The 16,705-nt window shown below is 37.5% G+C and overlaps 2 protein-coding genes across 16 annotated transcripts; one reads left to right on the top strand and one right to left on the bottom strand.

The window, feature by feature from the left end:
• Nucleotides 1-361: 361 nt before the first annotated feature.
• Nucleotides 362-7,700, bottom strand: LOC132616501 (riboflavin synthase-like). Of its 15 annotated transcripts, none has more exons than XR_009573218.1 (8): nucleotides 6,768-7,700; nucleotides 6,648-6,675; nucleotides 5,287-5,348; nucleotides 3,831-4,021; nucleotides 3,577-3,698; nucleotides 2,443-2,537; nucleotides 1,678-1,742; nucleotides 362-1,185 (listed from the first exon to the last, which is right to left on the bottom strand). XR_009573218.1 is itself a non-coding variant. In XM_060330936.1 (2 exons), the coding sequence occupies exon 1, from the start codon at nucleotides 7,628-7,630 to the stop codon at nucleotides 6,773-6,775; it is 858 nt and encodes a 285-aa protein (XP_060186919.1). In that variant the 5' UTR covers nucleotides 7,631-7,700; the 3' UTR covers nucleotides 5,834-6,575; nucleotides 6,768-6,772. The 15 variants fall into 15 exon arrangements, 2 of the variants coding, with proteins under 2 accessions (XP_060186919.1, XP_060186920.1); XR_009573216.1 differs by having other exon boundaries at nucleotides 6,648-6,685; XR_009573215.1 differs by having other exon boundaries at nucleotides 3,831-4,099; nucleotides 6,648-6,685.
• A 2,115-nt stretch (nucleotides 7,701-9,815) lies between these two features.
• On the top strand, nucleotides 9,816-13,199 carry LOC132616644 (protein STABILIZED1). Its single transcript, XM_060331190.1, has one exon. It carries the CDS (start codon nucleotides 9,952-9,954, stop codon nucleotides 13,009-13,011), a length of 3,060 nt encoding a protein of 1,019 aa, XP_060187173.1. The 5' UTR covers nucleotides 9,816-9,951; the 3' UTR covers nucleotides 13,012-13,199.
• The last annotated feature ends 3,506 nt before the right edge of the window (nucleotides 13,200-16,705 follow it).

A 16,705-nucleotide genomic window follows, 5' to 3' on the forward strand; every position in this document is an offset into this window, starting at 1 on the left:
CCGGAAGCAGCCTCTCTACCTCCCAAGATAGGGGTAAAGTCTGCGTATGGCCTACCCTCTCCAGAGTCCAGACCCTGCTTTGTGAGTTGTGAGATTTCACTGAGTATGTCGTTGATGCTGTTGCAATCATCTGGTACCCGAAACTCACTTGCCTAATTAACTTGGATTCACGCGAGTAACGCCTACTGGAACCCAGAATCACTTTTGAGGGTAAAGAAATCCCCACTATCTCGCTATAACACACCCATTCGTGGTTACACAATTGTTATTGGGACCTATTCACTTTTTGAGTCTTACACTACATGAAGTTCTACATATGCAATAGCAAGCACTCAAAGAGAGGTCTACTACCAGCTTAACATATGTTAAAAGCTTCAAGCCAATAAATATTAAATAGACTAGATGGGCTTAGCCCGTGCAAGCACGGGCCCAACACCTCGCATTGCAGCGTATTTCATTTCGACAGACATAATACTTTGTACTGAATTGAAAAATAATCATAATCAGAAGATTTTCCCATACAATATGGATATAATCTAGCTAGTTTCTTTACAAATATATGCAAGAAAAAGACATAACTTACTGACTATGCCTCTATGCCTCTCCAACAATCAATCCAGAGCCTCAAGGTACTTCATCTTTTTACCATACCTCTTGCTGTTGCAAGCCTGTATCATTATCTGCATCATGCTATTAATTAGCTTTGTCTTACAGGTTGTTGCAGCATACCTTGTTCAACTCAGAACTGTCTAGGCTACTTTCTTCCTTTGCCCGAAGAGTTGGTGCTACTGTAACACGTGGTTTAAATGAAAGTAAACGGCATGATTAACAATTTTAAGTGACTGCCCTTCAAATAATAAATGATTAGACATCCGACACTAGGAAAAGATAAATGGTTTATCCACACAGGTCATTAACCTCTAAACAGATTCCTCTTTCAGAATAATCAGAAGAGAAGATGGAAGCTCAACACTTCCCCTTTGAGACGGTTTCTCCACATATAATCAACACCGAATCAGAGACAGAAGACTGAGTTTACATTGATTCTTGGAAACTTGGGCTTTAATCATTCTTTCCACAATATGACTTGAACTAAGGAATAATACATAAGCATGTCACATACTCACACCATAGTAACACCTGATCATTTTCAGTTGTCTTCACTGAAAATGGATTTTCACCATGCTGCAAAACATTAATATAAAGAATGCAATTAAAAGCAAGGATACTTTGACTCACTACAGAGAAGACATGGTATCCTTTGGGCTTCATACATTGTATATTTGTCTTTATGGGTAAATGTAGTCTCCATGGTCGTTTCAAAATGGAGTAATTGTCCAATATTTGGGTAGAAAATGTGGTTAATACAACAAAGAATTAAAGACACCATATTTTATTAAAAAAACAAAGCAGATAGGGTACAACAAATAAAAAATAATTGCTTGAAGTAAATGCTTATCGTAACTCCATTCGTTATAAATGCTCAACAGAATCGAATCCGTAGGCAGAGAGTAAAACTCCCTACGAAGGGAATGAATAGTGTATATTGTGCACATAAAATTTCTTACAGGAAAAAGTTGGCTACAAATCAGAAAAGGAAATTGGTCGAAAGGAAGAATTAAAGAAACTTAATACCAAACGACAGGCACAAAGAAAATTATCAGAGAAGAGTCATACCGGGGAAACATCACTCCGCAGACTTGCGGCTTTTTATTGCAAGATGGAAGTGCAAGTCTTGTACCCTGCAAAACACATTGAAATATTAATATTACATCTTGAAAGATGTCTAACAATCTACAAATATTGACATTGCACTCTGAAATATACAGAACATGTGGTTACCCCTGGCATATGTACACCATAGTGGATAAGAAAACTCCATTCTGCTTGCACTGTATTTGAAATTGAGGATTTTGTTTTTGATGTAGTCAATGAGAATCCATGTTTTGTTTAGATTTATTTTCTCTTTCAAGATGCTCAAAAGTGAAAGCTTATAATAAGGTTAGAATGACAAAAACTACTAATTTGAATTTCATTCCTATTGGCACTGCTGCTCCACTTCAATCAGTATCATCTAAGAATAAGTGCCACACCATTTCAACAATATCATCCGAGAGTAAGATTCACTGATGGAATGAATAAATAATTTAGACGTTGAAAGTGTTTGAAAACATTCCATTAGAGTATTCTTGTCGAAACAATTTCTAATGTGTTGCAATCTCGCCATTCCATAACATCGAAAGAGGTGCATACATTCAATGTGATTAGATGTTCATAAAAGACGGGAATATAGTCTACTCTTGATTTGCAACAACTACAAAGTCCAGCCATAAAAGCAAAATATTAGAAGCAGATAGAAAGGTGCACGCAAGCAGCAGGTGGATGCTCTACCTAGAATGCATAAGTATCATTCAGAATTATCTAGGTGAGAAAAGTACTTACTTGACTCGTCTGTCACATATATCCTTGGTTTTTCTTCAATCAGGTTTCAAAAAGGATATTGCAGCTTCCCAAAAGGTAGCATTCTGAGGTTTAGCCTGCATCAAGAACTTCCTGTAAGGAGAAAATTGTGAAATCTATGAAAATAGTCCTCATAATTGCTAAGAATTAGCTGGGAGTCTGGTATCTTTGTCGTAATGGCATCCAATTTAGGTTACTCGTAACTAACATGCATATACATAAAGTTTTACAAACTTAATGTATTAGAATGATGATATTAGCGGAGTGTTCTGGGGACTGGAAATCCAAAAATGAGAGCATAAGCAGCTCGCGGTGGAAGTGGTACTCACAATGTTCAGCTTAATGAACGTTAATGAAGATCACACTAAAGCAAGAAAAGAACGAAAGTGAAAAGGGACAACTTTAGAGACCATAAGGTGAAACAGAGTTGCGAGCATGTGCTGAGAATGCTTCGGCTGAAAACAACATTTGTGCACTTGCTATCATTTCTCAAGCCAAGTCCTTAAAAGACATAGGAGCCAAACTTCTCCAGGGCATTAAAACCAAGCAAGTGCCATGAAATATTGGCATGTAGTTACTTGAATAGTTTAACTTTTTTACACCGAAGAATTTACACTATCAAGTCACCTAACATAAAAGCTATTCCATGTAACCGTTTGTAATAAGTGGGATTAATAGCCTGAAAAGTAAGATAGATGACCTAATTACTGGTAAAAGCATTAAGTTAATTTTGTTAAATAACCAAGAAGAGAACCTTTGCTACATTGTCACTTCTCCTACCAAAAATACTCAAAAAATAAATATATCATTGTATAAAGGAGAAAGTATATAAAAACGAAACCCGTTATTGCTTAGCTACTTGCTCCCTCAATTTAATCGCCTGTTTCTTTATAGCCTCCATATTCAGTCCTTCCCAACAATGAGAAAACACAGATGTAGGAGAGCAGAAGGAGGATTATAAAAGCATAATGAGGAATCTATCAATCTAGCGTGCAAAACAGTTGAGCAAACAAAACCCCCAAAAGGGTTATACCTCAAAAAACAAATTAATCAACGATTATTAGATTTTTCACATGTGTTATGCCTACCACAAAATAAAAATTCAAGCGGTTATACCTCAATATTTTCCCATTCAGCCATAAGAAAAAACTCTTGGGGTAGGAACCGGCTAGAGAATTTTCTTTGTTCAGATAAAAAATGGAAGATAATAATCAGCACCGAGAAGTATATCAGAGAACCTACAACCAAAAACCAAAGAATTATGCTCAGCTTCAGAAATCAAGAAAACCTAAAATTAAAAAAAAGAATTAACTGGAGAAAGAGAAAAGAATGTTTCATAAGATTTTCCCAGAAACTTGAGAGTAGCTCACCTGAATAATCAATCTGAGATAGATCTGATCAGAACCAAAAGAAAAAGTGTAGAACCCTTCTGAGATGAATTAAACGGTGTGTTGGCTGTAGGTTCTGAAGCCACGTTGAATAAACAAAACATGAAAGGACCAAAATACCCTTGACATGTCAAAACAGGCATGTCGACGATCCTGCCTCCAAACCCACTCTTCTATATAGTAGAAAAGAAAAAAGCAAACTCTGAACCAGCTTTCAAAAACTAAAACAACTGACTTGTGGATTCAAGCATCTAAATATGAATGAAGAAGAACTAAAAGTTAAAAGACTGTCACAATTCATTATTGAAATTCAATAAAGGGCTCCAACATGTCCCATATTCAACAATATTCAAAAGCTCTCGGAAGAACTCCATGCCAAGTTCATAAAATACTCAAATAATTATTATTCAACTCTAAACACATCAAGATTTCACTTCAAAACTCAAAGATTCTCCCCTTACTACATGGAATTCAATGGAAGGGTGCATACACCCACACCCTCAGGCTTCCACAAATCAAGAACTTTAAACTGATATGAAAATGAAATAGCTCATTAGCATATCAAATAAACCAAAAAAAAATGTGGAAAAGCCCCTCTTTCCAGAATTAATTTTTTTTTTTTTTTTTAAAAAGGCTCCCTTTTTTAAAGTTAATGGTCTACCCATTTTACAAATTACCAGGCATAGAAAAAATAGATCACTTGTAACTCATTCATTACTTCCGCCTGCATAATGTACCAATACAATACACTGAAGAAAAATTCAAGCTTTTCCTCATAAAATTAACAACAACCTCAGCAGCTCAGCTAAACCAGAAATAACAGTCAAAAAGACAAAAGAGACATCAGAAAAACCTCTAAAAATTCAATCTTTAATACATAGATAGCAATTAACAAACAACCATATTCAACTAACCAAAAACAACAGTCACAAAGTCAAAAGAGCCATCAGAAAAACCTCTAAAAATTCAATCTTTTCTTCATATATAGCAAATTAACAACAACCATATTTATCTAACCAAAAAGAACAGTCAAAAAGTCAAAAAGAGACATCAGTAAAACCTCTAAAAGTTCAATCTTTTCTTCATATATAGTAATTAACAAACAACCATATTCAGTTAACCAAAAAAAAAAAGGTCAAAAGGTCATAAGAGCCATCAGAAAAACCTCTAAAAGTTCAATCTTTACTTCATCAATAGCAATTAACGAACAACCATATTCAGCTAAACCAGAAACAACAGTAAAAAGGTCAAAAGAGACACCTAAAAAACCTCTAAAAATTCAATATTTTCTTCATATATAGCAAATTAACAACAACCATATTCAACTAACCAAAAACAACAGTGAAGATAAAGAGAGAATAGTTTATTAAAATCAGAATTAAAGCATTAATTAAGAAATAGGAAGAAGAAGCAAAGAGGAGGAAGAAGAAGAACTCACCCAAGAGAGAGGCACCGGAAGTCGATGAAAAGAGAAGTAAAAACCCTTGATCAAAGAATTATTTGGGAAGTGAGACGATGTTTCTAGTGCTGTCTAGTGAGCACCTTTTTTTAAGCTGGGAAATTACTGATTTGCCCTTCCATGAAGTCAGATTTGCCAAAATGCCCTTGGTCTACGATCCTGCCTCTAAACCCACTCTTCTATACAGTAGAAATAAATTGTAACCGATGCACTAACCATACTTTCTATTTACCATCCTTTAAATTTACACGGTGCTTATGAGTTATTGGTAGTTGGGGAAAGCAGAAGTACCCAACCCCAAGGCTTTGATGTTCTATTGTTGACACTTCAAGAAATTCATTTCAAAGTTGGCTGCAACAAAGATACTTTTGTTCCAAGAAATTCAAGGACCACTGCCTACTGATTATGAAAATTCAAAAGAAATAGAAGCCTGCAGATATAAAATCCGCAAAGAGATAAAGCAATGTGCTAAGCTCTACCACGCCCCTCCCCCCCCCCCCCCCCCCCAGCTCTTCCCTAGAACCACAAAATCAACGTCAACTGTGACAACTAAAACATAAGCCCAGATGAACATCCCAAGACTATGAAAGACGAAAAGTCTGGAAATCATGGAAATACCAAAGATATAAAAGTCTAATTTGCAAAACCATATATTAGCAACACATTTTCTGATTTCTCATTGAATCATAAGTATGCATGTATTCTCACCATGCAGCAACTTGCCTAACACAGAGTTAAGATTTGTATCAGACATGTAACATGTTAGACACCAAGAAATCACACACGTTTGGATTTTCTTTCCCGAATTTCTGAAATGCTCCGAGTATTTGGACACAACTCAACATGTCAAAATTCATCCTTCCACCACATCTTTGCAGTTAAGTGGAAATGCTTTTCATAAGCTACACTGAAACAACTTAATCGAGACAAATGATGATTGAAACCTGCTAGCAACGCAATCATAATATCGTCAATCAAACAACTATAAATTAAATTAACCTGCTAACAGTGCGATCCATAACCCTACACATTACCCAAAAAAAAAAAAATCGGCATGAGCAATCTGACTCCTGAACAAGATTCCACAACTCAGTAGTACTATAACGACTTGTACCAACTTAGCAGCTTAGCGTGCAACCAAAAAGTGGCTCTCTTTTCATACGCGTTTTAAACCAAGCGAACCGCTTAGAGTACTACATCAGTACAATCAGCATAAGTAATGTTTTCCTACTTACTGCTTGAGTTTTTGACACATTGATGAGCTGCTACTGAAATTACAAAATTCAAGTGTAAGGATTTAGATACTTTTGCTTTGATTCAAGTCAAGGTCAAATTGTTTATTTATTGAAACATTATCCAGAAATACACCTGATAGAACCTAGAAAGAAACTACTCCAAAATTCAAGATACAATTTTGCCAAGGCAAGTTACAAATACAAAAAGAAGCACAAAGAAACAACCTTTATCATGAAGATTTGATGGAATCCACAAAGCCACTACTAAGAAGCCTCTCCACATACTTTCCCAATATATCCACCTCAAGATTAACCTTCTGTCCCACTTTCTTCATTGGAATCACCACATTTTGCTGAGTGTAAGCCACCAACATAAAATTAAAACACTCCTCATCGTCAAACACATCAACTACAGTCAAACTAGTCCCATCCACAGCAATAAATCCTTTAGGCACAATATACCTCAAAATTTCTTTCCCAGTCTTCACTTTAACCCATAAAGAATCCCCTTCAGTTTTAAGCTCAACAATCTCACCAGTACCATCAACATGTCCTTGCACAAAATGACCACCCATTCTAGTACTAGGTCTTAAAGCCCTTTCCAAATTAACCAAAGACCCTTTTTCCAATTCAATTAAAGAAGTCTTTCTAAGTGTTTCAGGAGCCAATCCAACACTGAATTCCAACTTTTGGGTATCGAAATCAGCAACAGTCAAACAAGTACCATTGACAGAAATGCTGTCGCCTAGGTTGATGTCATCAAGAATGAGTTTAGCCTGGATTATCATGGTGAAACTGTCGGGTTGGGTGTAACCGAGTTGTTTGATTTGACCCATTTCTTCAACTATGCCGGTAAAGAGGGAAGTGATTGGAGTTGAAGAAATACGACATTGTGGGGTTTTTAGGGACCTGATAAAGAGATGAGAAATGGGAGGAGTGGATTTGAGAAAGAGGGGTTGTGGGGATAGTGTTGTTTTGAGGTGTTGGGGATTACATAGTAGATTGAAGATGGTAGGGTTTTTGTTGGAGACTGATGATGAGTTTAAGGGCTTGGAAAAAGAAGACACTGAAAATTGGACTGATGCCATAGGTTCGTCTGGTTCTCAATGGAATGGTTGGGGTTGACCGTTTTCCATCTTTTATTACTGGCTCCTGTATTAAATGTCCCCAATGGTAATTTTCTTATGGGATAATTTCAGACCTCCTCATGTTTAATCTTATAAGACTAACTTCTCTTGTGGCATTTTGTGGCATTTATATAAATATTCAATACTCTTACATGATTGGTAATCTAAATTTTGTTGAAGTTTTTAATTTTTTTTCTTTTGGCTTGAATTTGAAACTAAATTCTGTTTCAAAATCTAAAGAATTAACCATAAGTATTGAGAAGTATAAATCAATGGGTAATGCTACATGCCTACTGGCGGAAAAATATTAATATAAACGTTACTTCTTTCATCTAACATCAATTAATACAATTTTTGATTTGATAATTTTTCGGACTTAAGAATTATAAATAAACAAGTTCAAGTATAAAAAAAGTTGCAAGTACGTACCAGATAGTATTTTATTTCTCCGATAGTAAACTATGTTTATTTTAATAAATTATTAACAATTTTTGTACTTCATATTACATATGTAACTGAAAAGATTACATCTAAAATTGAATATGTTTAAATAGTACAATTATCAAGTTCTGTAGTTTACTACAAGAAATAAATAAATAAATGCATTCAATGAAAAATGGTGCAGAGTGGAGCGCTGTAGGTGAATATTTCTAAGCCTAAAGTTAACTTTGAAGATTTTCGTCCAAAATTTAGTAGTATTCAATATAATGTCAAGAAAGAGCAATTCTGATCATTGAAATAAGTTTGGTTACAAAAACATCAAAATAAGGGAGGTGGTGTAATACTTGAAACCACAATGGAAGTGAGTGTTTTAAGTTTAAAGGTGAGGGGAGGTCTCTGAAATTATCCCTTTTATTTATTTATTTACGGAAAATGGATTTAAAAAAATTATTGTAAGCTAACTTGTAATTTTTTTGGGGAAAATGGCCAAATATACCCTTTACTTTGTTTTATTAGCCAACTTTATCCTTCGTTAGTAATTGTGAACAAATATACCTCTGCCGTCTACAAAGTTTCCACTTGTACCCCTATTTGGATGGAAAGACCAAATCAAATCAAATTACCCGATTTTAAGAAAATTCCCCAATCTTAAGAAACTTAAGAAAATTATGGACAAGAGGATTAATATGATCAAGTAAATAAAATAATAGACAAGAACAAGTAAGATAATCGTAAAGAAAAATATTATTATTCAAAGTAAATAGCTCGAGCCTTGGTGACGCTACGAGGCTAGAATCTCGGGGCGAACTAATTGTCAAAGCGTTATCTTTGTAAACAACGAACAAGAGTAAAGAAATTGCTTAAGAATGCCTGTTTTGTTATTAGATTTTAGATACCCTTACAATAGAACGAGAAGTCTTATTCATAATAAAGTTGTGAGGTGCACGATCCATGAATCGCGCCCTTTGTATTACCAATATTAATGTTATGACTTATGACAATGAATGACAATAAAGAATAATAATGCACATTTAATATTGAGGGAGACCCAGGATTTCCTGTAATGGTTGTACATTGAGCTTTAGTGCATTGGTATGATTCCCTAGACCCTTTACGACTTCTGTTTCCAGGGACGAGGTTCAACACTACTTCTCCGAGTCCACACAAGCCTTTTACCTGTTGACTCAAATTTGACTCGTTGTTGCTGCTACGTGTCATTATTCAATACGATTTTTACATATTTTGCTCATTACATGGCATGGTGTCTCCCCCTATTCTAAAGAATTTTTTTACGCTCTATCATATCCAAAATCCAAATAGCATTGGTGAAAAGATTTCTTTTTCTTTTTCCGAACATTCAGAAATAAGCTTAGTAAGCAAGTCTAGATTTTGAATAATTATTTCTCATTATTTCACCTATATATAATGAAAGTATCTATGATATTCGAGGACCTCAGTTATATTCTTTTCGAAAGTTTATAGCACAAATCGAAGCACTCTATGTTTTATATCAACTCTAAACGCAAAATTGTTTTTTCATAAACTAAAAACGAAATCAAATTCGTCCAAAGATCAATCTTGATACCACATTTTACTAAAGTATGTAAGAAATATCATTTATTTAGGTACAAAAAAAAAAAAAAAAGAACTTATTAGATATGTACACTTGTACTAATAAAGTTTCTTAAAAAATTGCTAAGCTAGTAGTAAAAGGTCTGTTATACATTTCTAAACCGCCTATCGGACTCCATTTTCAGTTTACACCGACTTGCCTCAACACTTGCAAAAAACTGAAAGTAGTCTGTATTCTGGCAAACAATTTTGCTCAAACAACAACAGTCATGGTGTTCATCAATCTCCCAAATCACAAAACCCTAACCCTAAACATCAATCCATCTACATCTTCACTCCAAACCCTAACCCTACAAATCCACGAAAAAACCCAAATCCCAATCACCCAGCAACGCCTCTATTCATCCTGCAAACGTCTAATTAACCCCAAACAACCCTTATCCGATTTGGGTATTTGCCCAAATTCAACCCTAACCTTACACATCCCTCTGTTAGGAGGTATGCAAGCACCCGTTGCCCCGAAAGCCCGGCTCGATTTCCTCAACACACGGCCCCCCGCGAATTACGTCGCGGGTTTGGGCCGTGGGGCAACGGGATTCACGACCCGGTCCGATATCGGCCCGGCCCGTGCTGCCCCCGACCTACCTGATCGGGCAGCGGGTGCGCAGGCACCCGCGGCGCCCGGTGGTGTTGGTCGGGGACGTGGGAAAGAGGAAGATGATAATGAGGATGATGCTGAGGAAAAAGGGTATGATGAGAATCAGAAATTTGATGAGTTTGAAGGTAATGATGTGGGGTTGTTTGCATCAGCTGAGTATGATGAGGATGATAAAGAAGCTGATGCTATTTGGGAGAGTATTGATCAGAGAATGGATTCGAGGCGGAAAGATAGGAGAGAAGCTAGGTTAAAGCAAGAGATTGAGAAGTATCGAGCTTCGAATCCGAAGATTACTGAACAGTTTGCTGATTTGAAGAGGAAATTGTATACATTGTCTAGTGATGAGTGGGATAGTATACCTGAAATAGGGGATTATTCGTTACGGAATAAGAAGAAGAGGTTTGAGAGTTTCGTGCCTGTTCCCGATACCCTTTTGGAGAAGGCGAGACAGGAGAAAGAGCATGTGAGTGCGTTGGATCCGAGGAGTAGGATAGTTGGTGGAATGGAGACGCCTTCTTCGCAGACGCCTGTTGCTGATTTGACTGCGGTGGGTGAAGGGAGAGGAACCGTGTTGTCGGTGAGGTTGGATAGGATTTTGGACTCGGTTACTGGGCAAACGGTCGTGGATCCTAAGGGATATTTGACTGATTTGAAGAGTATGAAGATTACTAGCGATGCTGAGATTTCCGATATAAAGAAGGCTAGGTTGTTGCTTAAGTCGGTTACTCAGACGAATCCGAAGCATCCTCCTGGTTGGATAGCAGCTGCTAGATTGGAGGAGGTTGCAGGGAAGATGCAGGTAGCAAGACAGTTGATAAAGAAAGGTTGTGAAGAGTGTCCTAAGAATGAGGATGTTTGGTTGGAGGCGTGTCGTTTGGCGAGCCCGCTGGAGGCTAAGGCAGTGATTGCTCAAGGTGTTAAAGCAAATCCTAACTCGGTAAAGTTGTGGATGCAGGCTTCAAAGTTGGAGGAAGATACAGCGAACAAGAGCCGTGTGTTGAGGAAAGGCTTAGAGCATATCCCCGATTCGGTGAGGTTGTGGAAAGCTGTTGTGGAGTTGGCTAATGAAGAAGATGCTAGACTTTTGCTTCAGAGGGCTGTGGAATGCTGTCCATTGCATGTGGAGCTTTGGCTTGCTCTTGCTAAGTTGGAAACTTATGAAAATGCTAAGAAGGTACTTAACAAGGCTAGAGAAAAGCTACGTAAAGAGCCTGCCATTTGGATCACTGCAGCTAGGCTTGAAGAAGCCAATGGGAATTCTGCTTCAGTTGGGAAAATTATTGAAAGGGCAATCAGGGCTTTGCAGAATGAAGGTTTGGAGATTGACAGGGAGGCTTGGATGAAGGAGGCTGAAGGATGTGAAAGAGCCGGTTCTCTTGGGACTTGCCAAGCTATAATAAATAACACTGTTGGGGTTGGTGTTGAGGAAGAAGATAGGAAGAGGACCTGGGTTGCTGATGCTGAGGAGTGCAAGAAAAGGGGTTCTATTGAAACGGCAAAATACATTTATGCACATGCTCTTACTGTATTTAGAACTAAGAAAAGCATCTGGCTTAAAGCTGCACAGCTCGAGAAAAGCCATGGCACTAGGGAATCGCTTGATGCACTTCTTCGAAAAGCAGTTACCTACATTCCAAAGGCTGAGGTTCTATGGTTGATGGGTGCCAAGGAGAAGTGGCTTGCTGGTGATGTTCCTGCAGCTCGAGCAATTCTGGAGGAAGCATTCGCTGCAATTCCTGATTCTGAGGAGATATGGCTTGCTGCTTTCAAGCTTGAGTTTGAGAACCGTGAGACAGAGAGGGCAAGGAAGCTTCTTGCTAAGGCACGTGAAAGGGGAGGCTTGGAACGTGTCTGGATGAAGTCAGCCATTGTGGAGAGAGAGCTTGGAAATGTGGATGAGGAGAGGAGATTGCTGGACGAAGCATTGAGGCGCTTCCCCTCATTTTTCAAACTTTGGTTGATGTTGGGACAGTTGGAAGAAAGACTTGGTAATTCTGACAAGGCAAAGGATGCCTTTGAGTCTGGCATTAAGCATTGCCCCAATTGTATACCCCTTTGGCTATCCCTTGCTTCTCTAGAGGAGAAGATGAATGGGCTGAGCAAAGCTCGAGCAGTTCTTACCATGGCCAGGAAGAAGAATCCTCAGAACCCTGAGCTATGGCTTGCAGCTGTGCGGGCTGAAGCTAGGCATGGCTACAAACGGGAAGCTGATATTTCCATGGCTAAAGCATTGCAGGAGTGCCCCAACAGTGGCATTCTATGGGCTGCTTCAATTGAGATGGCGCCTCGGCCTCAAAGAAAAACCAAGAGCTCTGACGCTTTAAAGAAGTGTGATCATGATCCCCATGTTATTGCTGCTGTCGCTAAGCTGTTTTGGCAGGAGAGGAAAGTTGACAAAGCAAGAAATTGGTTCAACAGGGCAGTGACCCTTGCACCAGATATTGGTGATTTCTGGGCATTGTACTACAAATTTGAACAGCAGCATGGAGCAGAAGAGCAGAGGAGCGATGTGCTGAAGAGATGTGTTGCTGCAGAGCCAAAGCATGGTGAAAAATGGCAAGCTACAGCAAAGGCCGTAGAGAACTCTCATGAACCAACTGAAAGCATACTGAAGAAGGTGGTAGCCACACTAAAGAAGGAGGAGACTTTGGCTGAAAATAACCACAATTAATCTGCTGTATGTGTGAGTCTTTGTACTTGATAATCTAGTGAGATTTATAGGTTAGGAGACAGTAGTGAAAACATCCTTGTTTGAATTGTACTTCAAATGGTTGGATCTTGGTTGTATTTGTCACGTCATGGTGAGCTTATTATTGCAATTTTCCAGTTCTCATATTATGGCTGGATGGATATTTCTGATATTGTTCTCAACGCTATGTTTTTTTTTTTTTTTTTTTTTAATTTTATTTTAGAGACAAGTGCGATGATTTCCTTAATAGAAGGTTCAATCTTGTTTGGTAACTAAAATTCACTGTGTAAACTTTTTTTTTGTATGAGTAATTACCAGGGTAACTTTAAAGACAACAAAAGAAACAAAAGAAAATGATGGATAAAGAGAAGCAATCAAGAGCTGGACTCATAATACTTCAGAATTTAGACACTTAACTATGCTCAAACTTTTCTGAACTTCTGATGTAACTTTAATCAAAACTGTTCTGAACTTCTGATGCAACGAGTGTGGATTGTTATAGTAGAACAGATCCTGTTCAAGTAAGGTCATGAGTCTGGATTGGTATAGTAGTGCTTGATAAACCTGCTAACTTTCAGGTATCTGAATCATGTCACTTGAAATGCTTTTAAATTCTACTGTTTCCCATCTTAGTTGACTGTCTCCTAAGGACCAATACAATTGCAATCCAGTTCTTTGTACTTGCTGCAGTACCACCTTATCAATAAAAAACTTATCTTTCTTAAAAAAAGACAATACAATTGCATTTTTGAAAAATGCAAGCACACGGGGAGCTTGCACTAGGTTTGTGGTGTGAATTCTTACTATGTGCTGAATTTTGTTCAATTGTGTTAGTTGCAATTGACATCAGTGGTTTTTTGAGATTCTATAAAGTTAATATTTTCCACAGCCGTTCAGCTTTAGCATACTTGGGATGCAGAATTTCATTAGAGTTTATGCTGACTGACAGAAAGCTTTATCTGACATGTTGACAGTTACAGTGAGATTCTGCCAGGACAGATTTTCTATCAGGTTGGACTTTGCTCTGCAGTCTTCTTGTTACTGGATTTCGTATTGATGCTGTCACTTCGTAAGATATAAGCTCTTTTCTTTCAGATCATGCAAAACAAATTTCAAGTCTGACACTGATGAAGTTTCTGCATTTTTGTGCTTGTCTTGAGTTTACCGTATTTCCTTTATAATCTCGTATCTCTTTTTTTTCACATGCCTTTTATGTTTTATCAAAGATCTCATGTACCTTTTAAGTATGTTACTCTTTTTATTTCGCTAGTGAAATTTGAACTAATGAAGTTCATGGCAAATTTTAAAGTTATGCGTGGATGTGGAAATGCCTATTATATTGACATATGTAGCAGAGAGCTGAGATGGAGACAGCTTATGTCTTAACAAAACACAAGGATCTCTTCTTTTAGTCTTACCATTTAATTACTCGGTGTAATCTTACCTTCGACAGTCATATTTTTCATATTCTTTTAGTCTCTGCAAATAAGTACTTTTGAAGTTCTGCACATGCTGTGCATCAGCTCATGGCTTGACTTTGGATTTACAAGATTCAATGACTGATTTTGAGGTGTGGTCCTTATCTGGACCCTGCTAACGCCGCTTTGTGCACCGGGCTGTGCCCTTTTTATTAACTGATTTCTATGTTTTCTGAGCATTTTATGGATTGGTCTTGTATGTAGCTATAGAGTAATTAGGAATAACCGTTATATGTATTAAGTTACGTTTTGGAATAAGCGTATACTGGTCTGACGACACACTTTCTGTACATGCTTACCCAACCCAATGGAAGCAACCGGCTCCAGAATTTGCAGCTTACTGGACATAAGTCCTCAGCAAATGCTTAAAACTTGCCTAGGTACAAATCCGTGAAACATAATTTCCAATTGAAGCACAATAATGTTCAGCTACCTAAGTTAAGGTTGTGGGGCTTTCTCTGCATGTGGGTTTCCTTCATGGCTGTTATCTTGCAGACCTTAGTGGAGAAGGGGTACAAACTTGTCCTAGGTGGAACTGAAAATCACTTAGTTTTGGTGAAGCGAAAAGCAGCATAACCTAAAAGCTTGCAACCTTAAAGGACTAGGGTGAGAGATGGCAAATAAGTTTAACTGATGCTTTCTTGTAAAATTAACAAAGTAGGCAATGGAAGTTATTGCACTGAACTCTGTTCTTCATTCGGTGGGGTATCAGTGTGAGGTTGTTAGATGTAATATATTGATGTATCTTATGCTTTATTAGAAAAGGTAGTCTATGCCATGATTCTTGAGGCTTGTCCTTTAAAAGGATTGAATAGGTTTGGGAGCTGCAGGTGTTGCAGCTAAGACCACTCATGACACCATCAAATTTCGTTTTTGGTAAGGTTCAGGAAAACTGAACATGATCAAGTTAGATGGTTTTATCGGAAGGTTTGCTGAGCCATTTTTTATGGTTTTCTCTCGCCTCTCGCCCCGCTCCCCCACTTTTCCTTTGTCTTATTATTTGTTTTTTCTGCCTATGTACAAGAGTCTGTGACTCCTTGTGACTGAAAAATTCGCAGATCAAGTCTTTCCTTTCCTTCAACTTTCCAGCAGTTAACTCTCCAGCAGTTAAGTCCCTCCTCTGCCTTAGTTCCCGCAAAATGGACCTTACAATAACTGGATCTTGGGCAGACTCACAGGGTTAGATTCTCTCCCCCATTTGTCTTTTTCTCTCCTTCGAAGGTCAATTGATTCTGAAGCGCTACCTTTCTTTGATCTGGATCAAATAGCCTGTGCATAGCTTCCTCAATTTCTCTCTTCAAACAACCAATCGTATTGTCCTAATTTTATTTGATAAAATAGTTCTAATATTCTCTTTGCTTATACATCTCCTCTTCATTTTTTATATATTTGGTAAGGTAATATACATCTCCGCTTCAATTTTGAAGCTTTTCCATTAACTTCCTTTAACTTATAGGGTGACAAACTTTGTTTGGTACATATCTCATATTCTAGCAGAAACAGGATGGATTAGCATATTTATCATGTTCCAATGTGAAAAACACTTCAGCAATTTGTTTCACTTGACATTTAAGAAGGTTGACAGAACCAGATGGAGAAGACTGTAATTTGAGTCATCTTGAACTTTATGCATACTGAGGGCTGACAACTGTTTTTGTGGTAAAAGAATTTCTAAGCTTATGCTGTATGATGTTCCATATTTCAGATTTATAATTTGCAATCGAAAATTATGTTAAGGTGGTGCTGATGCCTAACCGTATTTTGCACTTCTCTTGGCCAAAACTTCAGGTGCTGGTAAGTTAGTGCTACCTTGTCCAGGTTTTGGCAAATGACCAACTGTGCTAAGTTAATTGGTAAGTCGGAAAGATTATTTTTTTCCAGTTTCTTCTTTCATTGGGTTACGGATCTTATTCTTCAAGTTTAGTGACTGGTTGAATATCCACCTCTAAGTTCATTGCACCCCCAACAGCTTTGTATTTACACTGGCGAAAACTATGAATAAAAATTGGATTCGCATGAATAATTGGTTGGTCATTGTCCTATATGCTTACTGCAGGTGAAAATATCTGTCTTGATCCTGGTAATATATAATGGTAATGTTTTGTGCTGCTTATGTAACAGGGTGAACATGTTATGTTCTGAATGATTCATATCATAGTGATTTTTTTTTTTATGCATGCTTACTATCACAGTGAAAT

The sequence above is a fragment of the Lycium barbarum genome, chromosome 11 (genome assembly GCF_019175385.1).
Source record: "Lycium barbarum isolate Lr01 chromosome 11, ASM1917538v2, whole genome shotgun sequence".
NCBI lineage: Eukaryota > Viridiplantae > Streptophyta > Magnoliopsida > Solanales > Solanaceae > Lycium > Lycium barbarum.